The following is a 24,773-nucleotide window of genomic DNA, read 5'->3' on the forward strand; positions in this document are numbered from 1 at the left end:
TATTTTGATAGCAGAAAGGACAACAAAGAGTATTCACTTCTCATAAAGTTGTTTATTACTACTTTTAGTCATCAAGCCAAACACCAAGTAGTGTGGTGTCTTCAGTTTACTGCAGCACTATACTCTGTGTCATCCAACAGTTAATTGTTTTTCCCATTTCTCTAACGATGCTGAGAAATGAAAAGCATGGCCCCAAGCCAGACATTAAGGTGCTGGGTGCCGCTTGAACCCATCAGTGGACTCATTTGAAAATGCACATGTTTGTGGTAACTGTTATAAAATGCATTTGCACTTTGTCTGCAACCAAAAAATATAGAACTAGAGCCAAAGGAAGTGTGTCTGTAGTTACATTGTTAATATTACCTAGCTTTTGATTTATTGAGAGCCTTATTGTAGAAAGTTTTTTGCACATTAAGATGTTTATTTTGTTTTATTAACAGGAAAATTCAGTTGCTCCTTTACCAAACATTCTAGACTGTGTGCTTGTTGATGTTCGAATTCCTTCTACCGTAAACCAAAGTTCATACATTAATAAAGATCAGGACATAACTTATGGATTCCTTTATCCACCCAGTAAGTGAAGCATCACTTCGTGTTCAAATTACATAAACTTTTTGAATACCTCTGATTTCTGTTAAAGCTATTTAGAGGTTCGTTACAACTTATGCAAACTGTTGTTTCACATCGGAAATAAAATGTCCCGCAAGTAGTAAGAAGAATCGCTATTATCTCCGTTGTAGCTGAAGCATGGGATAAATTGCTGCTGTTTACCTCTTATTGTTGTAATTTTTGTTGAATTATCTAAGACTTGTTATCATATTTTTCAGTAGAAGAATTCAGCTGTTCCTGAACACTTTACACAGCTCTAGTAAAAGCATTGGAACACCTTATTGCAGTTTCAAATTACAGTTCCCAGGATATGTGGATACCCCCCACCCCCACCAACCTTGGCTACGATGCCCATTTTCATGCTGTTTGACAGCAGCAAACAGGAGAAGTGAAAATGAGGCTGATGTCCAAAAGTCCCAGCAGAACTTCCCACTAATTCTGCTCCATCATATCTATGAAGGGATGGCTGACTCAGATATTTGATCTCTACTATCTGTCTATATGAAAAGAAATCATTGACCCTGACAGTCCCTTCCTGCCTGCCAGTAAAATTAATCTAAATGATTGATTCAGAGGCCCAAACTAGAAATGCACATTCAACAAGGAAACAAATCTTGGCAACAAACTGATATTAGAATTGAGCATTTCTTTAGCTGAAATAGTAAGGTGACATCTTGGGTTTCAGACATTGCGAATGTGACTCTCAATCAAAGTCAATATCATGCCATCAAAGGAACAAAGATTAGGCCACCAAGCCTGCCCATCATTCAGTATGGTTGTGGGTGATAGAACACTTCCATGCCTTTTACCCACGCCATCCCCATAACCCTGTACACCACTTAGTATCAAAAAAATCTATCAATGTGAACTTTTAAATAAGCTCAAAGACGGATCTTCCACAGGCCTATGTGGTAGAAAATTCCAAAGATTCACCCCCTCTGAGCAAAACAGTTCTCCTAATCGTGGATCAAAGTGGCATTCTCCTTATTTTTAAATTGTGCTCACTGTTTCTAGACTCCCCAACCAGCGAAAACATATATCCCATATTCACCGTGTCTATCCATGAGTTTTGGGAGCAGATGTAGGCCGTTCAGCCCATTGAGCCTGTTCTGCTATTGAGTGAGGCCATGGCAGATCTGATCATCCTCAACTGCACTCTCCTGCCTTTCCCTATGACCATTGATACCTTTAGTGTCTAAAAATCTGTTTTATCTCAGCCTTGAATATACTTAACAACACAACAAATACAGCCCTCTATAGTAAAAGATTCTGCAAGTTGACTACCCTGAAAGAAGAAATTTTTCCTGATCTCTGTATTAAATATGTGAACGCTTTGTCTGAAACAATGCCCTCTGTTCCCAGACACTCTCACAAGGAGAAAATCCTTTCTGTGTCTACCATATCGAGTCCTCTTAAAAACCTTTAATCCTTCAAAATTTCAATGAATATAGACCCAATGTACTCAACCTCTCCTTTATAAGACAATCCCTCCACACCTGGATCAGTCTGAAAAACCTGTCTGGACATCTCCAGTGCCAGTATTTCTTTCCTTTAGGTAAGAGCTTCAAAACCATTCATGGTGTGCTTAGTGCCTTGGTACATTTTAAGCAAAACTTCTCTCATTTATTTTCCATTCCTTTGGAATAAGGGCCTACTTTCCATTTGTTTTCCCTATTATCTGCTGAACTTTGATGCTAGTTCTTCGTGATTCATGAATGAGCACTTCCAAATTCCTCTGTTCTTTATCTTTTTGCAGTCTTTCTCCTTTTAAATAGTTTTCAGTTCCTCTATTCTTGTTGCATGCAAGTCATAGAATCCCCACAGCATGGAAGAAGACCATGTGGCCCAAGAAGTCCACACTGACCCTCTGAGCAGCATTCCACCCAGACCTATCCCCTTACCCAATCCCTGTGACCCAGCATTTCCCAGGGCTAATGTACCAAACCTACACATCCCTGAACTATGAGCAATTTAGCATGGCCAATCCACCAAACTTACATATCTTTAGACCTTGGGAGGAAACTGGAGCACCCAGAGGAAACCCACGCAGACACATGGAGAATGTGCAAACTCCACACAGACAGTTGGCCCAGGCTGGAATTGAACCTGGGTACCTGGCACTGTGAGGCAGCACTGTTAACCACTAAGCCACTGTGCAGCCTTAAACTACATAATATTACATTTCCCATGTCATATTTCATCTGCTACGTTTTACCTGCTCACTCAACCCATCCTCATCTCTCTGCAGAATGTTTGTGTCATCTGTCACCACTTGCATTCCCACCTATTTTTGTGTCTCCGGTAAATGTGGCGATAGTACATTCATTACCTTATTCAAGTCGTTGATATACATTGTAAATAATTGTGGGCCTTACATTGGACCCTCTGAAACATCACTACTTAGAGGTTGCCAGCCTGAATATGCCCCTCCTCCCTGTCCCAACTCTGTCTTTTATTAGTTAGCCAATCCTCTATCCATGCTAATATGCTACTTCCATCACCAAGAGCTCATATTTTATTAAATGGCCAGATGTGTGGTACCTTTATCGAGTTGTTTTTTTGAAAATTCAAATATATTGCATCCAATGCTTCCCCTTTATCTATTCTGCTTGTTAACTCCTCAAAGAATTCTCTTAAATTCATCAACCATTATTTCCCCTTCATGGAGCCATCTTTGCTCTGCTTGATCATGTTATGCATTTCTAAATGTTTTGCTATTAAGTACTTTATAACAGACTCTCATATTTTCCAAATAATGGATGTTATGCTTATTAGACTATAAATTACCTGTTTTGTGTCTCCTGTCCTTTCTAATTAAATTTCTGGCAGTTTTCCAATCCTTTACTCAAATATATTCAAAATCCAAGGATCCCTGGAAGGTTATAACCAACATGTCCACATTCTTGCACTTAATTCATTTAGTATCCTAGGATGCATCACATCAGGACCAGGGGATTTATCGGCCATTAGTTTCTCTAGCGACAATGACTGTATTTATTTCCTGACCTTTTTGCCCTTTGAATATTCAGTAATGTTGGGATGCTATTTGTGTCCTCAACTATGAAGAATCCTGTGCTTTTTCCTGGTTCCCCATTGTTATTTTGCCGGCATCATTCTTTTAGAGGCCTATGCTCACTTTGGCTTCTCTTTCTTTTCTTATACTTTTAAAGAAGCTCTTGCTGTCAATCTTGAATTAACTTATGTTTACCCTCATGGTTTATATTTGTCCTCTTTTTATTTGTTTTATTTTGGTTTCCTTCTGCGGGACTTTAAAACTTTCCCAAATCTCTGGTTTACCAGTAATCTGTGCGCATTAAATTTTGTTCTTTCCGTCTGATGCAATCGCTGGTTAACTATGGCTGGCTTATCCCTTCCCTAGAATCCTTCTTCATCACCAGACTATGCCATAGGAACCAATCCAGACTCTGGAGAATTTTAAAAGATAATCGGTAGTGCATCGACTAACTTTGTTGCCTCCTCTTTCAACGGTCTGGGATGTATCCTGTCAAGTCCAAAGAATTTATCAACTTTTGGCCCCGTTAATTCTCCAGTACAGACTTCTCACGACTGCTAATTTCCTTCAACAACTGATTCTCCATAGCCGTTCAAATCTGTAGCACTGGTATCTCCCTCAGTGAAAATAGACACAAGGAATCGTTTAGCTTTTCTCCCATTTCTTTACTCTCCATTAGAAATTCTCTTGACTGTGCCTGTAATGGACCCACATGTGCTTAAGCCAAACGATTCCTTTTTATATATCTGCAGAAGCTTTTACAGACTGTTTTCATGTATTTTGTGAGATTGCGAGTGTATTCCAGTCATCCTTTCCTTATCAGTTTCGTGGTGCTCCTTTATTGTGTTGTGTAAACCTCCCAGTCCTCAGAATTACTGCTATTTTCTGACAATATTAGGGACTTTCCATTTAATTTTATGTATCCTGAGATGCCTTTCTTGGCCACTATTGAGTGACCTTTTTAGAGTTTACGCCTTGAAGGAATAATAGTTGTTGTAGAGTCGTGTGATAACTCTTTAAAGACTATCCATTACCTAGGTAAAGTTATCCCTTTTAATTTATTTTCTGAATCCACCTCAGCCAATTTCTGCCTCTTGCCTTCATAATTTGCCTTATTCAAATTTATGACACCCTTGCTTCAGATTGAACTACCTCTATTTCAGCTATAATGTAAAATTTTTGCGTATTATAGTTGCTCATCCCCAGAAGTTATTTAACAACAAAATTGTTACTTTGCTGTTATTGTATAAAACCAGATCTAAAATAGAATGACCTATATTTGGCTCCTCAACATGCTGCTCTAGAAAACTTACCCTTCTACATTCATCCTTCACAGCTTTAAAGCTGCATAAGATAGAGCAACAGAATTAGGCCATTCAGTCCATCATGTCTGGACTGCCATTTCAGTCATAGCAGATTTGTTTTTCAACCCCGTTCTCCTGCTTGCTCCCCATAATCCGTGATACCCTCAATGATCAAGAATCCATCTATTTCTGTCTTAAAGGCACTCAATGGATTGACAGTGAGTTCCACACATTCACCACTCTCTGAAGAAATTCCTCCTCCTCTCAATTCTAAAGGGTCATCCCTTCACTGTGAGGCTGTATTCGATTAGCTTACCCAGAATATATGCAGACTGAGGTATCCCACGATAGCTGTGTGGCTAATGCTACATACGCTTCTCATCTCCTGATTAATATCATGCCCCACATTACCATTACTATTTGATGAACTATGAGTATTTTTATCCAGTGTCTGCTGTCCCTTTGCTGTTTCTTAGTTTCACCCAAATGGATTCCACACATTGTTCTTCCAAAGTGAGACCTTTCTTTACTAATGTACTGATTCTTTCTCTTATTATCAGTGCAACTCCACCTCCCTTTCTTCCTGACCTGTCTCTCTTAAAGTTTGAGTACCCTTAAATATTCTTTCCTTGCCTGGTTACCATGCAGCCATGGTTTTTGTAACAGCATTAAGATCATACTCTTGGGCATCTATTTGTGCCTTTAGATTATTTACCTTGTGATTCAGGCGAAGTGCCCTTAACTTTAGCTCTTTGACATCATTTTACATTTGTAGTATTCTCAGTGTTTATCTTTGTTTCTTTCGTTTTCTTTTTGACTTACTGTTAAACTTTGCTGCTTTCAGTTTGGGTTACCCCTCAGATTCCCATGCCCTGACAAGCTGTTTTAAACTCCTCCCAACAACAGTAGAAAATCTTCCGGCTGGGATATCAGTCTCAGTTGGTATCTGCAGCCAGTTTTATCACTGAATAAAGTAAACTCATCCTGGCAAATATGCTTTTGTTAGCAACAAGTTTCTTTTTTTTACATTAAAACATGTCCACTTTTTATCTAGACTTGCAATCTGGACAATATCAATTTGAAGCTCTATTCACCAGCAACCTTGTACCTATGTACAAAGCCTTCCAAAGTAAGTAATGAATATTTCATATTACTTGATCAAATAATTGTCATAATGGAATGTCTATTTCCATGTTTTGTTTCTGCAGTAATTGTGATTGTTTTTGTGGTCATTTGATAATTCTGCTGTGGCTCAATTTGAATTTAAATTGAATGTTTTAATTACTTGTATTGAGTCATCGCTTAATATTCTAACTGTTTGTGAGAAGTAACATAGCTAATGGCAATAGTGATCAGCTGATTGAATGGAGCAAGCTGCTTATAGTTTGAGGAGTTCCTTTGTGATTTATAGAACATCAACTCTCTCTGTCTCTGTCTCTCTCTCTCAGCTATTATGACTTGTTTGAACACTTGATTAAAAGCTATTCATCACCATTTAAATTTATACAAAAAAATCACAAGATGATATATTCCTGTTTAATGGTATTGTATTAATAGAGCAGTTCTGAGGAAGAGCCATACCAGGCTCAAAATGTTAACTTTAAGATAGCAAGAACTGAAGATGCTGGAGTCAAAATCAATACAGTGTGGAGCTGGAGGAACACAGCACATCAGGCAGCATCAGAAGAGTGGGGAAGTAGGTCATCAGGAGGGTCTAGGCCCAAAATTTTAACTTTGTTTCTCCCTTCACAGATGCTGCCAGACCTGCTGTGTTTCTTGGCATTCTCAGTGTTTGTTTCAAATATGCACCCTGTTAGGTTTTTCACTAAACTAATTACCTGAACTACCTGTAAGCTATCCATTCATAACACCAAAGTGAAGCAGTGACTGTACATTTGGGAATTATAGATATGCACAGAAGTGTGGTTTGGGGAGGTGTTGGCTAAATGGTATTGTTGCTGAACTAATTAATAAGAGATCCAGGTAGTGCTCAGGGGACCTGGGTACAAATTTCACCATGGCTGATGATGGAACTGTACTTGATTGAAATCTGTAATTAAAAGACTAATGTTGGCCACAAAACCATTGTTGGTTGTCATTAAAACCAAACTGTTCATTAATTTCCTTTTTAAGGAAGGGAAACTGAAGTCTTTACCTGGTTTGACCCTCTTGTGAATCCATACCTACAGCATTGTGCTTTACTCTTAACTGTCCTCTGAAACTGGCCTAGGAAACCTCTTAATGTCTAAACTACCAAGAAGTCGCAAAAAAGAAATGCAACTGGACTTTGTGGACCAAATTCCAGAGATGAGGTGAGAGTGACTGCCTTTGACATCAAGATCAATTGATTGTGTGTGGCATTTAGGAGCCCTAGCAAAACTGAAGTTATTGGGAATTTGGGAAGGGAGGGGAATATTCTACGCTGGTTGAAGTCATATCTGGCACATAGGAAGATGGTTGGAGATCAGTCATCTCAGCTCCAGAATAACTGCAGGAGTTCCTCAGTGTGGTGTCCTGGTCCCAACCATTTTCAACAGCTTCATCAATGACCTTCCCTCCAACATAAGGTCAGAAGTGGGGATGTGCAGCCATCACTGAACAATGTTCAACACCATTTGCAACTCCTCAAAATACTGAAGCAGGCCACACCCAAATGCAGCAAGTGCTATGCAGTCACAATCACCAACAGAGAATCTAATCATTACCCCTTGACATTCACTCGCATTATCATCACCAAATCTCCCATTTATCAACATTCTGTAGGTTATCATTGACCAGAAACTGAACTGGACTTGCCATATACTTACAGTGGCTGCAAGAGCATGTCAGAGATTAGATAATCAGCAGTGAGTAACTCGCATCCTGTCTTCCCAAAGCTTGGCCAACATCTACAAGGCACAAGTCAACACCGTGACCGAATATCCCTACTTGCCAAGATGAGTGCAGCTCCTTCAATATTTAATAATGGACACCACCCAGGACAAAGCAGCCTGCCTGATTGGCACCACATGCACAACCATCTGCTCTCTTCAGCATCAACACCAAGTGGAAGCAGTATGTGACATCTGCAAGATGCACCGCAGGAATTCTTCAAGGCATTTTGGACAGCACTTTCCGAGTCCACAACAACCACCATCTAGAAGAACAAAAGCAGCAGATACATAGAAATACCATTATCTGCAAGATGCCCTCCAAACCACTCATCATCCTGACTTGGAAATATATCTTCATTCTTTCAGTGTCGCTTGGTCAAAATTCTGGAACTCCCTCCCTATTGGCGCTGTGGGTCTACCTACATCAAATGGACTACAGTATCTCCAGAAACCAGCTCACCATCATCTTCTCAAGGGCAACTATGAATTGTAAATAAATGGCCCAGCCAGCAAAAGCCGCAAGCCATGAATGAATGAATGAATAAATAAATAAGAAGTGATATTCTGGATCACCAACTTTTTAATAAGTAGGAATGTATCAACAACCAAAAATGAAAATGCAAGCTTCCTACTATACATTAGACCCAAAACAATTGAAGTTCAGATTATGCTGAAGCTATTGGTTGTAACACCTAGAAAGTTTGATGTCCTTCTGGCTGATTAGAACAGAATACCCATTTGTATGTTATTTTGAAGCCAAGGCATTTCACTATTTTTGCATCAACATTGAATCATGTGGGCAGCTGCATGTTTTCTGTATTCTTTTCATGTATTAAATTTTCTTGCCTGTTAGAAACCCAGCAACTAGCCAGTGGAAAGGCAGAGTACTTTGAGTTATTTGTTTAATTTATGTTTAGCGTTATACTGCAAGATGAAAGATATTAAAGTCATTTCTTGTTTCTTTGACAGAGATATGGAATTATTTTCATAATGTTTTGCTGCTGAAGTATACTGAGCAGAGAAATGGCATCAATGTGATCAGTGGACCTGTGTTTGATCTAAATTACGATGGGCAGTTTGATACTCCTGACATGATCCAGGGGTAAGTATCTCCCATTACTTTTCAGTGATGCTGTGTTTCGTAAATATCCTGTGACTTTATAGAAATCGCCAAGAGTTATTTTGGAATTCAATCTAAGGTAGACACTAATAATGTCCTGCAATGTCTTTAAAGGTGTTATATTTCCTCTTGAGGCAGCATTGCTGAAGCATAAAAATTTTAATAATATATTTAATATATATCGAGTAAAATGAATCATAGAATTTCACAGCTTGGAACAAAATAATTTGGTCCATTAAGCCCTGTCATAGCTCTTTCAAAGAGCACTTTTGCTTAGCCTCATAACCGTGCTTTTGTTCATATCCCTGCACATCACTCATTCTCTAGTACCTGTGCAAATCGCTCTTAAAATTATTTATGGAATTAACTTCCACACCTATATAGGATGACCATTCCAACAAATTTGATTGAGAACACTTATCCTTATGTTCATTCTGAATATTTTGTAGGAGATTTTAATGTTTTAAACTCTGGTTATTGGCTCATATTTCATTTGGAATAGCTTGTCATTACTTGCTCAATTAAAACCTATGTTCTAAGGGAAGCAATGCTACCTTTTTCCAGTGTATTCCTCATCGATCATTCCAGCCATTACCCAGACTATGTGCCTCTGTACCCTTTGTAATGCCTTTACATCTCTCCTAAAGAGTGGTGCTTATAATTGTGCTCAAGATTCCAGCTGAGCCCAGTCATTGATTTATGAAAGTCTAGCTATTTTTGCATTTTTATTTTACATGCCTCTGATTATAAATCCAAATAACCCATTTTTAAACCTGGCAGATCAATTTAACCTGTCATCATTTTAGGGATTTGTGAATGTGGACAATGAGGTGTCTGTGCACATTTACTCTGTTCAACATCATGTTCTTTCCACATTAATCCTTGCAAAGTATACCGCGTCACATTTGACTTTGAAGTCCATTCACTATGCTTGCACCAAACTCTGTCATCTTGACATCCAAGGCCTAGGAAGGGGAGTTGCTTAAGATGAAAATCACCTAAATCCATGTTCTTCAGGATGCTAAGCTCATAACACTGAAGACAGCCAGTGACAAATGAAGAGTCCGTTTGGGAGAGGGCCACCTTTATAGGCAGACAGGCATTGATTAGTGGTGAGGGCAGTTCATGGCTGCTCGTTGACAGTACTTGATGATGTTGTCTGTTGCCCAACGGGGTCAGCAATGGGGCCGCAAGCTGCAGGACTCAGATGTGTAGAATGGCTTGCAGATTGTGTTTGAAAGTTGGAAGAGGGTCACTGTATCTAACAAGGCTGGTAGCCTAGGGTTGAGGGAAGGAGGATAGCTATAAGCTTGTAAAGAGCGAAAGAAGGATGGGCAGCTGAAGAGCTAGTAAGAATCAAACTGGGTTAAAGTCGATCAGCCCACACATTAATGAACTGTGAGTAAATTGTTGTCAGTACATCCGGTCCAGGGCTGGGTTGTGTTAAAGACAGGAGACGATTGGTGAGGGCCCCGGTGCCTGACCTCTGACTTCATCACCCCATTCTCAACAGATCAAGAGCACCTTTAGGTCAAAGCCCACCTGCCTTCAACACCATAGAATCATCCAGCACAGAAACAGACCCTTTAGCTCGACTCAGCCATACCAACCATTGTTCCTAAACAGACCTATCCCATTTGCCTGCATTTGGCCCATATCCCTCTAAACCTTTTCTATTCATATACCTGTCCACATGTCTTTTAAATGCTGTAATTATACTCTCCTTTCCCACTTCCTCTGGCAACTCATTCCATGTATGCACCACCCTCTATGTGAAAATGTTTCCCTCAGATTCCTTTTAAATCTTTCCCCACTCAGCTTAAACTTTTGCCCTACAGTTTTGGACTCCCCTATTCTGGGGAGAAGACCTTGGCTATTCACCAATCTATGCCCTCATGATTTTATAGGTCACCCATCAGCCTCATATGCATTAGGGGAACAAGTCCCAGCCTATCCAGCCTCTCCTGAAAACTCAAACCCTCCAGTCTCAGTAACATCTTTGGAAAGGGTGCAAAAAAAGATCTACAGTTTAATAACATCACATGGACTAAGAGGCCTAAAAACGGGAAATGCAACCCTGGTGACATCTACTGGCCCTGGTGACATCTACTGGCCCTGGTGACAACTACAACTATCCTCACTTCGCTCCATCATATTTATAATCTGCAAACATCAGAATGCTACTTGCTATCCTAAGTTATTTATTATAATTGAACAGTCATGGAACCAAATCTGATCATTTAGAAGCTCCATTGCAAACCATCTTCCAGACTAAAGACTACTATCATCTGCTTTCTGTCACTTCTTCACTTCAATACCCATATCAGTACCAAGATAATAAAATGTGAGGCTGGATGAACACAGCAGGCCAAGCAGCATCTCAGGAGCACAAAAGCTGACGTTTCGGGCCTAGACCCTTCATCAGAGAGATGAAGGGTCTAGGCCCGAAACGTCAGCTTTTGTGCTCCTGAGATGCTGCTTGGCCTGCTGTGTTCATCCAGCCTCACATTTTATTATCTTGGAATCTCCAGCATCTGCAGTTCCCATTATCTCCCATATCAGTACCATCTCCTTTTATTCTATTAAAACAAACAGTAAAGAGTCAAGTATGAGAAATGAAGACTTTTCGGCTCATAAGCACACTGGAGAAATGGATTTCAATCTCTCAACCTGGTGTCACTATTTTGAAGTCCCTTTAAGATTTTGATACTTACTGAAAGAAATTTGAGATAATCTATCAAAACTTGAGTAAAGAAGGCCTTGACACTTTTTTAAATTTACTTTTTGACTGAGTTAAATTCATGGTTGTATTATATGTCTTACCTAACTTAACTTTAAGTAATATTCTAGAATGTTCTTTACTTATCGTATCTAGGGCATACAATATATATTATTAATTGAATGAGATTCTCCTTAATATTCTATCTGAACTCCAATGTTTAATTTTCTTCTTTGTTTTTCTCAGAACATAACTCCTTTGCATTTGGGATCATTCTTGTATGTTTCTTTACAGCCACTTCACTACATCTCTGTTTTGAGGTAGAGTGGTCAAAACTACATACTCGAAGTGTGGTGAAACCAGCTCATTATAAAGTCACAGGACAACCTCTTCATCTTTCTGAGCCTTCCCCATTATTAACATAAATTGTGGAATGGAAAATGATAGTAAAAGTAAATGATTGTTTTCAAAATGGCTGGATTGGATACTAATTGCCCACAGATCTACGCTGAGTCTTCATTTATCTTTTCCGGCATAAATATTGTGACGTAGGAACAGGAGTAGTGATAAACAAGTTTGCTGAATACATTTAATTACAGGAATAACAAGATGTAAGAAAAATTGGAAGCGATTACAGGAAGGCATAAGTTAATATCTTTGTGACTACTGCAGATTTTTTTTGCACAGAAATGTGAAATAGCAAATTTTGGGGAATAAAGAAAGATGAATAGTGTCCCTGCTTTGAATATACATGTGAGAATGTAAGAGAGATGTAGGCATGCAGATTATAAACCTTAAAAAGTGGTCACACTGGTCATGTAGTAAATTAATAAAGTACTTTCTTGTTCAAATGGATTATTTTGTTTTTGAAGGAAAGTAAAGAATGCAGAAATCCCTATTCCGACTCACTACTATATCATCATTACCAATTGCAAGGACACCTTGAAAACTCCCCTAACATGTAATACCTCACTGGATGTATTGGCTTTCATTCTGCCTCACAGACCTGACAACAGTGAGAGCTGTGCCGTAAGTAAACTTGAAGCATTGGTAACGTTGTGACATCTCCAGCAAGATTAAGTGACTAGTATTAGCATGATAAGTGTAAAAGCATATTTTTTATGTGTCTTTTTAGAAAATATGTTTTATGTTTTTTAAATAAATTTTAAATGTTTTAAAAGTAACTAAATGTAACAAACTACCTGTTCAGTATTTCCAGCACAGATCCTTGGGTAGCTGTAAAGCCCATAAAGTTTACATTTCCAGGATTTTTTGTTTTGATTTAGGCAGACTTTGACACTTTTCTGTTTCATAAGTGTCTAAATCAATGATTGAGTCCTGTGCTCTTTGGCAGGATGGCAAAGAGGAATCTCAGTGGGTTGAGGAGCGAATCTGGGCCCACCGAGCACGAGTGAGGGACGTGGAGCTAATCACAGGACTTGATTTTTATCAGGACAGAAAGCAGCCAGTCAATGAGATTTTACAGCTAAAGACATATCTGCCAACAGTTGAAGCCAAAATATAATTTTTATTTTTAAAAGGCCTGTGAAGTATGCCATGACACTTTCACTTTCATAATATATTTATTTTGTTTATACATAAACGTAATTATGAAATTCAGCGCTTTGAATGTGCTTCAATAGAAGTTCGAGTAATGCCGAAGAGTTTTGGGCACACAATGTAATTAAAGTGCAGTACAATGAAATCTTATCAAATTCATTGGGAGTTTTCACCTACTTTTGTTTTCAACTTCAGATTATTTTGGGATTTACCATGCATGTCTAGGTTCATGTATTTGTTACCATTTGGCTTCAAGATATAATAAATCTTCGAAACCAGCCTGCACAAACCAACAATTCTTATCACACCTGGAAGACCTCAAGTACGTGACCTGAAATTAAATACACTGCTTTATTTATCTGCATAATATAATCCATATATCAATTTGCACCATCAATAATCACCATAAAAGTGTAATTGGTAGAATAAGAGTCATACAGTAATACATTACTAAATGTTATAACCTGGAAAATTATATTTTGTTATGGGTATTACTTAGCATAAGTAGGTAGTTTCCAAATTAAATCTGCAGCTGGGGTTTTGTAAATAAGGTTTCAGGTAGTAACAATAGGGTAGCACGGTGGCTCAGTGGTTAGCACCGTTGCCTCACAGTGCCATGGACCTGGGTTCGATTCCACCCGTGGGCAACTGTCTGTGTGGAGTTTGCACATTCTCCCCATGTCTGTGTGGGTTTCCTCCAGGTGCTCCTGTTTGTTCCCACAGTCCAAAGATGTGCAGGTTATCTGGATTGGCCAGGCTAAATTGCCCGTAGTGTTCAGGGATGTGTAGCTTAGGTGAGCTATAAGGGAATGGATCTGGGTGGGATGTTCCAAGGGTCAGTGTGGAGTTGTTGGGCCAAAGGGCCTGTTTCCACCCTGTAGAGATTCAATTCTATGATAACATGTTCGGCAGTATTCAACAGTTGTACTGATTCAACTTTTGTTAGCATGTCTTTTATTGTCTCCCTTATTAATGATCTTCTTAATATCCTTTGTTAGCCTTCCTAAACAATCTTTCTTTCAAAATTTTGCAGGTACGTTTTCCCAATATCACCTCTAAAACTATTTCAAATTATAGATATATGACAGTAAACCATTACTTACCAGTAATTGAACATGACTGGGACCATTAATGGAAATAAGTACTGTCTCTTCAGTTATTTGAAAGGAGGCAATTCAGTTAGAATGGTATCAAATTAATTATTTTAATAGCATTATTTTAAATGAAATAAAACTAGTTATTAAAGAATTTTACAGCACTAGGTTATTGCTCATACAAGCAGGGAGATCAATTCAATTGTGCTAGTTCTATATAGATGTAATTTTTGGAAATTCAGCAATCATGATCAGGAATTAAACAGTCCTTCCATAAGCATATGGATGATGATGGGATAGTGTAGAGGGATGAGTTCACAGGTCGGTGCAACATCAAGGGCCGAAGGGCCTGTTCTGCGCTGTATTGTTCTATGTTCTATGAATTTCCTCACCTCAACTTCAGTTTAGATGTATTGAATGGCATTTCTGCTGAACTTCCAGCAGGACAGAAGAAGGTTTGTATCCATAGGAACAAATGACTGGGTGTGGGAGTGGGCAATTTGACCCTTTCAGCCTGCTCTACTGTGCAGTAATCGAATAATTGTGGCTGATCCAGTTGTGGTCTCAGTTTCAGTTTTATGATTGTATCCCATTACCCATGATTCCCTTGTCGATCAGAAATTCAGCCTCGAATACGTTCTAAGACCAAGCCTTCCATACTCTAATGATCCCTGAAAGAGAGAAAAAAAATTCCCATGTCTCTGTCCTAAAATTGAGAGCTATTCTAAATTTTTTTTTCCTGCTTTTTGTATCCCTACAAAGGGAACCATCCTTGAGGAGTTTCCTGTGTCCAGTGTCCCCAAGATCTTATCTGTTTTCCAATATTCATTGATACAAAATAAACTCACCAGTTTCCACATTAGAAAAAGGAGATGGCTTATGCTGATTATTCCTTTATAGTATTGTCTGTATTATAATATTGATTCAATTAATGTAACAGGAACACTGTTATAATGTAACCTATAATTTTCCTAATTTGCTGCAGTGTACATTTGTAATGATTTTGTTCCTCAGATTAATAATAATTAAAAATAACAACTGATATTCTGTGTCTTTTATTGTGCACTTGTAATGCCAATGTCATTGCAGTTTCATTACAACTTGTAGTTATAATCGAATATATAGGTTGTTGACTTGCTCGCCAAGCTAGCTGGTTATAGTTCAGATGTTTCATCACCATGCTATGTAACATCATCTGTGCAGCCTCTGATGAAGCAATGTACTTCTAGTCTGCTTAGTATTTACAAGATCCAGTCTGTTGCCGTGTTTTGTGTCATTTCTTTTTTTTTTGCAAGGGTTTGTGTGTGGGGTCTAATTCCACATGTTTATTGATTGCATTATGGGTGGAGAACCAGGTCTCTAGGAATTCCCACGTGTATCTGTGGTTGGTCATGTCGTCCCAGTTAAATTGATGGCCATTCAGCCAAGCTACAAATCTTCGCGAGAATCTTAAACTTGAGTATACAGTCATGGATTTTATCCTGTGCACATTTGGAGTGCAGTTTAACTTATCAATATCAGTGTGATTTTACTCTTTAAAAAGAACAGACTGTGTATACTGTCTTTTAAACCATTAGATGGAAAGCTCAAATCACCGGTCAACCTGACGTGGAATCACAGAGATTTATGTTGCAGAAGAAGGCCATTTGGCCTATTGCCCTTGCACTTGCTGTTCTTCAGATGGGCATCATTACCTTACGTCAATCTCTAGCTTTTTCCCCATACTATATATAGTTATTGTCCAGAGACCCCTCAAATGTGTGAAAAAGATTTTTTTTCCCACGCATTAGTAGTTAAGGTGTAGATTGCCTTGCATTTATTTTGCACATCAGTTTAAATCTTAGCTCCAGAATGTCTCCAGGATGACCAACTGGCTTTGGCTGCTTCATCAATGACCTTATCTCCATGATAGGATCAGAAGTGGGTATGTTCACCAATGACTGCACAATGTTTGCCTCCATTTGTGATTCCTTGGATACTGAAGCAGCCCATGTCCAAGTGTAGCAACACCTGGACGACATTCAGGCTTGGGCTGAAACGTCACAAGTGATATTTGGCATACAAATGCCATGCAATGACCATCCCAAATAAGAGACAATCTAACCAATGCCCCTTGATGTTCAATGGCATTACCGTCAGTAAATCCCCCATGATCAACGTCCTGGGTGTTGCGGGTGACTATAAACTGAACTAGAATAGACATGCGAATACAGTGGCTATAAAGGCAAGACTCCTTCGCCACAGACGTGCTGTTGTGTTCACAGGGTTTAAATGTCTGAGCTAGTTCAGCTGCAATGGCAATGGGAATAGCTGTAAGATGTTTATGTACTCTCATATTGGACATGGTCATTGACTGGCATTTGTGTGCTGTAAATGTTACTTTCCACTTATCAGCCCATTCCTGGAAGTTGTCTGTGTCTAGCTGCATATGAATGCAGACTGCTTAAATACTTGTGGAGAGACGAATGGTACAGAATATTTTGTCATTATCAATGAACATCCCTAATGCTGAAGGAAAGGTCATTACTGAAAATGAAGGCGCTTGTGGCACACTGGCAGGTGTCCTTAACTCTGACCCAGGAGGTCTGGATTCAAGTCCCACCTGCTTCAGAGGTCTGTAATAACATGTCTGATTGTGTTGATTATAAATTGTCTAATCTGAGTATTTCTAACAGATTTGCCCTGGGACTTAGATGATTAACCTTTATCGACCACAATCATCATCCTTTGTCGTAGGTATGACTTGCCACCAAAGAGCTTCCCCTTGATTCTCATTGACTTTGTTTTTCTAGGGCTTCTTGATGCTAAACATGGGCAAGTGGGCAACTTGATGTTGAGGGCAGCAGCTTTCACCTCACATCTGGAACTTGGATGTTTTGTCCAAGATTTAAAGATAACTGTATTGAGGCCAGAGGCTGAATGACCTTGGTAAAACCCAAACTGTGCAGCAGGGAGCAGCTTGTTGCTGAGCAAGTGTTGTTTAATAGTCGTTGTTCACTTCCATCCATTTGCTTATGATTGAGTGCTGACTGATAGGGTGGTAATTAGCACTGTTGGACCTGTCCTGTCCACACAAAGCAAGACACACTCACCTGGGCAATTTCCACATTATCAGTTGGGTCTCATTGCTGGAGGAGCACTGGAACAACTTGGCTGGGGTTGCAACATTTCTAGATTGTACATCTTTAGTACTAATGCCAGGTCGTTAGGGCCCATAGCCTTAGCAACATCTGGTGCCTTCAGCTATTCCTTGGTAATGTGAAGTGAATCAAATTAGTTGAAGTGAGGTGTCTGTCAAGGTAGTAGCCTCCAGAGGAATCCAAGATGGGTCATCCACCCAGCACGTCTGGCTAAAGATGGATGCAGATGCCTCAGTCTTATCACTTGCATTGATATCCTGTACTTGCCTCTCACTGAGAATGGGTTATTTATGGAGTCTTCTTTTCCCAATGAGTTATTTTCTTGTCCACCATGATCCATTTATTTTTGCATGTATCATAGAATCCCCACAGTGTGGAAACAGGCCCTTCAGTCCAAGAAATCTGTGCCAACCCTCACAGCATCCCATTCAGACCCATCCCCTATAACCCACCTAACCTACATGTGGACAATTCACAAACTCCACACAGCTGCCCAAGGGTGGAATTGAACCCAGGTCCCTGGCTCTGTGAGGCAGCAGTGCTAACCACTGAGCCACCATAAACTCCACTATCTGCCATGGCAGGTTTCAAATATTGATCCCCAGAACATTTCTTGAGTCTCTCTCTGGTCTAGCAACAATACCACATTATAAAATTTTCTGAAAAGCTTTCATTTTTCTTCTGTGGAGCAGGCAATGGTAATTCATGTGTTTTGCTCCATGAACTGAGGAAGATGGGTATAAAGCTCCATCTAGTGGTATGTTAAAGTCATTAAATATTTGAAGCTGGGCTTAGTGATGTTTTCTACAGTAGAGATCTGTGGTAGAAATGAAATAACTTGCATTAGTTGTGTATTTTACTTTGTTAATCTTTCTTTCTTTGTTCTTTATTCAGTGAAGATGTTGACTTCTTGCTGGCCTGAACATCTTCAAGCAACGTTACCATTCTTTAGTGCACCTGGTGTGTAGTGAGAGGGATTTTACTATTATAAATAGGGGTAGAGATGAGCACATCACTTGTCTGCTTAGCAAGCAAGTAGTACCTAGCAGGAGTCCCATAAATGTGTGTGCACTGGGTCCTCAACTTTTTACAATTTGCATCAATGACTTAGATGAGGCAAGCAAGAGCATAGCAGCTAAAGTCACAGATAGATAGGAAACTTTAGCATGAAGAAAGCACAAGGGCAATGCAGATAGATGTAAATATGTTGAGTGAGTAAAATTTAGCAGATGGAGTATAATGTGGAAAAATATTCTCTTTGACAGGAAGAATGAAAAAGCAGAGAATTACTTAACTGGAGAATGACTACATAGTTCCCCGGTGGAGAGGAATCTGGGTGTTATGGTTCATGTGCCATAAGATACTAGTACATAGGTACAGCGCATAATCAAGGTGCTGATCTGATGCTAACCTTTATTACGAGTCAATTTGATTATAAAAGTAAGAATGTTATGCTTCCAGTTGTACAGGGCATTGTTGAGACCACATCTTGAATACTGTGTCCAATCTTGGCCTCTTTATTTAAGGAAGTCTTTAATAGCATTGGCGGCAGATCAGAGTTGGGTTACTAAATTTGAATAAGTTGATTGTATGATGAGGGTAGGTTGGACACACTGGCAATGTTGTCACTGGAGTTCAGAAGAGTGAGGGTGATTTGATTGACGTTTATAAGATTTTGAAAGATTACAACAAGATTGATGTGGATAGGATGTTTTTTCTTGTGAGTGAGTCCGGAAAGACAGGGTACCACTCCAAAATTAAGGTCTACCCCTTTTAGGATCAAGATGACAAGTAGTCTTTCTCATATGGCCTTGGAACTCTCTGCCTCAAAAGGAGGTGGAAGTAGGCTCATTTTTTTTTTAAAGACTGAGTTGGATAGATTCTTATTAAGCAAGGAAATCAGAAGTTATGTGGTGGATGGAAATGTGAAATTCATAAAAGGAACAGATGAATCATTAATCATACTTAATCATGGATTCAGTTTGAGGGTTGAATGGCCTACCTTTACTCCTATTCCATGTGTTTGTATGTCCAATATCTGAGATCCTAGATCTTCATTCTTCCTACTACATTAGGCTATCAGTTAATTTCTTTTCTCTCATGGGTTCTGTACCATTCCATCCTGTAGCCTAAACCTTTGAGAGCTTCGTTTTTGAGCCACAATCTTGTGTCACTTCATGTAAGTTTGTGAAATTCATGATGTTCCACAAAGCGCCAGTAGCTGTCTGATACTTCACATTTGGAACTTAATGACTGCTGGGAAAAACACAGTATCTGAAAGGTTGTTTTTGTCTTACAATCATCAGGACAATTCACAAGAGATACCAATGTAAACAAGAACAGAAGTTTTTTTTTATTCATTCCTGGGATGTGGGCATAACTGTATATTCCAGCATTTATTGTGCATCCCTACTTGCCCAGGAGAAGGTGGTGATGAGCTGCCTTCTTGAACTGTAGTTCTTCGCATGGAGGGATGAATACAGGCGCTGTTAGGAAGGGAGTTTTAAGATTTTGACCCAGTGATAATGAAGGAGCAAGCTGTGGTTTGAAATGTGGTGATGGTGGTGTTCCAATGTAACTGCTCCCTTGTCCTTCTGGGTGGTAGAGATGGTGCTTTTGAAGGACCCATCCTGAGTGACTACTGTGCATCAGTGGTGAAGGTGGTGGATAGGATGCCAGTCAAGCAGACTGCTTTGTCCTCGATGGTGTCAAGTTCCTTTGATATTGTTCAAGCTGTATGCGTTTGGATTCTGCCTTGGAGATAGTGGACAGGCATTTGTGGTCAAGCTCTGGGAAACAGGACGTTGCTTTCTCAGTACAGATTTCCTAAACTCTGACCTGCTAAGCGTGCAGTTATTACCCATTCCTAATTGCCCAGAGAGCACCATGTTGTTGTGGTCTGAAATCACATGTAGGCCAAACCATCAATAGTAGAAGATTTCATTCCCTAAAGAGCATTATTGAATCATATGGATGTTTACAGCAGTGGTCACATAGTTTCCATTAGATTAGCTTTTAAATTTTATTGATTTCAAACTTACATTGTTTGCCATGGTATGGTTCGAACCCAGGTCCCCAGAACATTACGAGAAAGGAGATAGACTAATTAACCATTTCCTTTCAATCAAACCTGTTCAATTTGACTGGTCCAATCTACATATACCAACGATCCCACTCCCTGTAGTTATTCAAACTCTGAGGCAAAAGAAAACCTTTTGGCCATCTTGACCCCCTAGAGTCAATCAGGCAATCTCCTGTAGGCAAAAGTGATTGATTGCCATGGGGGGGACAGGCTTACACCACGTTAAAAAAAAAATCAGCCCGTTGAGTCTGTACCAGTTGACAACAAGAACCTAATTATTCTCATCCTATTTTCCAGCACTTGGTCCTATATGCCTTGGCATCACAAGTTTTGTTTTATTTATTAAGGGGAGGAGGACATCGCTGGCTAGACAGCGTTTATTGTCCATCCCTAATTATCTAGAGGGCAGTTCAGAATCAACCACGTTGCTGGGAGTCTGGAGTCACATGCAGGCCAGACCAGGTAAGGATAGGGTTTTCCCAACAACCAACAATGGGCTCATGGTCATCATTAGATTCTAATCTGGATTTTTTTTATTATTGAATTCAAATTCCACCATCTGCAATGGCAGAATTCGAACCCAGGTCTCCAGGACTGTTATCCAGTTCTCTGGATTAAGAGTACAGCGATAATACCACTAGGCCATTGCCTCCCAGAAATGCAATCTAACCAATCTCTGAAATTGTAAACCACAGAGATACCTGTCTGCTAATTTTATTGGGATATTCTTTAGTTTGGTATCTTAGATTTCTCGTGGTTTTATTGATGCTTTGCCAAGCCAGTACTTATAAGATTGCGTGCATTTTAATCTTTGGTTGACTATGAAGGTTTCTGCTTCTACCACCCTTGCAGGCTGTGCATTCCAGATTCCAACCACTCTTTGGGTGATTTATTTTTTTCCCCTCACATCCCCTTTAAACCTCCTGACCATTACCTTAAATCTATGTCCAGAGTCATTGATCCATCTACCAAGGGGAAGCTAGTCCCAGTTAACATGTGTTCTATAACTTGAGGTGTCTTGCCTAATAGGTAAATAAGAAATTTCTGCCTCAGCTCTTCAAGAGCCTTTCTCTTCACATTTTCATTTGAATTCCATCTCTCTTTCATTTCAAATACTCAATGAGGAAAGTCACTGTCAGTTCCCTGGTATGTACATAAGTAAGAACTCTTGAGTAATTGTGGCCAAACTAAGTTCTAAATGACTTTCCTTGATGAAATAACGAACATAAAGGCACAGAGCTGTGCTTATTTTGGAAAACCAAGTAGTATGCATGAACCATCTGCCAACTTGTGCAGCAGCAATGCCAGGTTACTTGTTGCAATATGTAAAATATGTTTAATGGTTGAAGGCAGTTTGTGGGTGTTAATGTATTAATTGTCAAAGTGATTACGGATTTTTGAAAAGTTAAAATATTTTCAAATATTTTCAGAATTCCCACCAAGGAAAAAGAACTTGTTTTTCTCCTCCCAGAAATGCAATCTAACCAATCTTTGAAATTGTAAACCACAGAGATACCTGTCTACTAATTTTATTGGGATGTTCTTTGGTTTGGTGTCTTAGATTTCCTGTGGTTATATTGATGCTTGGCGAAGTCAGTACTTATAAGATTACACACATTTTAATCTTTGGTTCGCTATATCTTTATAATTCTCACCAAATTTCAGGATAAGGTGGCTAACTTTTGTTTATAGTGCTGATTGACGAACCAATAACTGATACAATGAATGCTGACTTGCTCTTTTAAAAACTAATAACGTTTAGTTTTTTCAGAGTGTGATGTATGAGATGGCATTTTGTTTGCTGCTTTACAGCGTTAGTTTGGCTTGACTGACATTTGAGGCATTTCTGACTTTGTTTCCTCCCTCTGGGAAACTTTGTCCTCTCTCAAATGGGAAATAATTAAAAAAGCATTCAACAGAGTGTGGGGAGAAAAATATATTTTGCATAAAAAAAAGAACAGATCAAATTCTAGTGAGACTTTTGTCAGTGAATAAAGATGCAAGGGACCAATCAAGCATGAAGTGAAAAGCATTTGTTAGGTATATAGAGCACAGTGGATTGCAAATAGGAGAGAATTGGATGAGTTTAGAAGTGATGTCAAAAAAAAGTGGAACATGAAGAGGAACTATGAAACCAAATTAGCAAGGAAAATAAATCAAAATTGTAAAGTGTTAACTGGCCCATCACTAGTAATGGGAGGCAGTGGTAGGAATAAAATCTCTACAGAGTGGAAGTAGGTTGTTTGGCCGATTGAATCCACACCAACCCCCTGAAGAGCATTCCACCCAGATCCACTTTAGCCCTGTAAACCCACATTTCCATTGGCTAATTCACCTAGCCTGCACATCCCCAGACAATTTGGGCAATTTAACGTCGCGAGTCCACCCAACCTGCACAGCTTTGGATTGTGGAAGGAAACTGGAGCACCTGCTGGAAATCCATGTCGACACAGGGAGAAGGTGCAAACTCCACACAGTCACTCAAGGCTGGAATTGAACCTGGGTCTGGTACTGCGAGGCAACAGTGCTCACCACTGAGCCACCCCATGCTGTCCCATGGACAATTAAGGGACAGACGATATAATACCGGCAGCGGTCAGGTCAATTGGCTTGACAACCTGTACCTGGATCAGATTAATGTCTTTAATTCCCCCTTCTGGCTGAGGAGAACTCGGGTCCTGCCTTCTTACCCTACCCATAGCAAAAACTATCACAATCTGCTGAGGTTTGGTGAATAGTTGCCAATGTCTTGTCTTCAGGCTGATGACAGAAGAATGTGTACATGACACTGAATTATAAAATAATCACTAAGAAAAGTGAATTTAAATTAACGCAGGAAATGTATCGAATAAACTAAACAAACTCAAAGAGCCAAAAGCCCTTAGCCCAGATGGATTCCATCATGTATTTTGAAACACTCCAAAAAAGTGATAGAAGAATTATTATTATTTGTATCTAATAATTAGTTATGGAAAGGTATAATGATAGAGGACTAGCAGGCTGACGTCATTCCAATATTTAGGAAGAAAAGCAGAACATGTTTGAGGAGCAATGGACCATTCAACTAAATGCCAATGCAAGGAAAAATAATAGAATTGCAGTAGAAGACAGAATTGAAGAAAGTCAAGAAATAATAATAAATAGCATGGATTTCATAAGAGTAAACCTATTGAACTTTTTGAAATGGTAACCAAAGAGTAGATGATGATAATGCAGTTCTGAAGAAGAGTCCTGTTGGACTAGAAACATTAACTCTCATCTCTCTCCACAGATTCTTGACCTGCTGAGTTTCTCCGCCACCCATGTTACATGGCTTTTAAACATTTCATCTGATTTTGGAAAGAGAAGTAGATACATTATTTATAGGATGAGTGTCTAACTAGGATATAGTAACAACTTGGAGTACAAATACATCAATCGTCAGAAGTTTTTTTTCATAGTACCCCTACAGTTTGGAAACAGGTCCCTCAGCCTGCCAAGTCCACACCAACTCTCAGAGCATCCCACCCAAGCACTATGTATTAGCAAGACCAAAACAGAAAATACAAACCATGATGGTTTATTTCTTAGTTGATAGAATTGAAGAGTGGGTAAAATTTTGCGAAATTTATATCAAACCTTAGAGTACTGGGTGCTGTTGTGGTAACTATATTTTATTTATTTAGAGCCCCTGAAGAAGGTGTACAAAGGGTTTGATACAAGAAATGCGTACACATATCAAAAAAGTATTGACATGCTTGGTCTGTTTTCTCTTGAAAAAAGAAGGCTGAGAGATTATCTAATAGACCTATTTAAAAATTGAAAGATTTTGATAGAGGGGTACAGAATGATTACTTCCTCTTTCCTCTAGTGGGCAACAGCAAAAATAAAGGCCACTATTATAAAATTTATTCACGAGATGGTGAAAAGTGAACTCAATACCGTAACAATGGTAGAAGCAAATAGAATAGATGCAGTGAAGGGGGTTTTTGACAAACATTGGTGAGAGCATGTCTGAGGCTCTTGTTGTGCAGTTATAGTGTCCCTACTTCTGAGCCAAAACATCTGGGCTCAGGTCCACCTGCTCCAGATGTATGTCATAGCAATATCAGTACAAACTGGGTTAAAACAATATTTATGGGGGAAGTGAGTGGGCAGCTGCAATGGTGCAATGAGTAAGAATAAGAAGTAGCTTGTGCAGAGTGTAAACACTGCCATGGACTGAATGGATGGAATGACCTGTGTAGGAGCGAACACCTGCTGATGGGTGTTAAAAGCCT

The 24,773-nt window shown here is 39.3% G+C and overlaps 1 protein-coding gene across 2 annotated transcripts in view; it reads left to right on the forward strand.

Moving 5' to 3' along the window:
• Positions 1-15,308, forward strand: part of LOC125452714 (venom phosphodiesterase 2-like) — a 116,854-nt gene extending 101,546 nt beyond the window's left edge. The window contains exons 20-24 of one of the 2 annotated variants that reach the window (XM_048531428.2): positions 441-573; positions 5,981-6,055; positions 8,769-8,901; positions 12,511-12,667; positions 12,993-15,308. In XM_048531428.2, the coding sequence (XP_048387385.1) occupies positions 441-573; positions 5,981-6,055; positions 8,769-8,901; positions 12,511-12,667; positions 12,993-13,163 (669 nt within the window). In that variant the 3' untranslated portion in view covers positions 13,164-15,308. Of the gene's footprint in view, positions 1-440; positions 574-5,980; positions 6,056-7,059; positions 7,239-8,768; positions 8,902-12,510; positions 12,668-12,992 lie in introns of those variants that run through there. The other variant, XR_007247583.2, reaches the window with a different exon arrangement.
• Positions 15,309-24,773: the final 9,465 nt, after the last annotated feature.

The sequence above is a fragment of the Stegostoma tigrinum genome, chromosome 4, assembly GCF_030684315.1.
Source record: "Stegostoma tigrinum isolate sSteTig4 chromosome 4, sSteTig4.hap1, whole genome shotgun sequence".
Classification (NCBI taxonomy): Eukaryota; Metazoa; Chordata; class Chondrichthyes; order Orectolobiformes; family Stegostomatidae; genus Stegostoma; species Stegostoma tigrinum.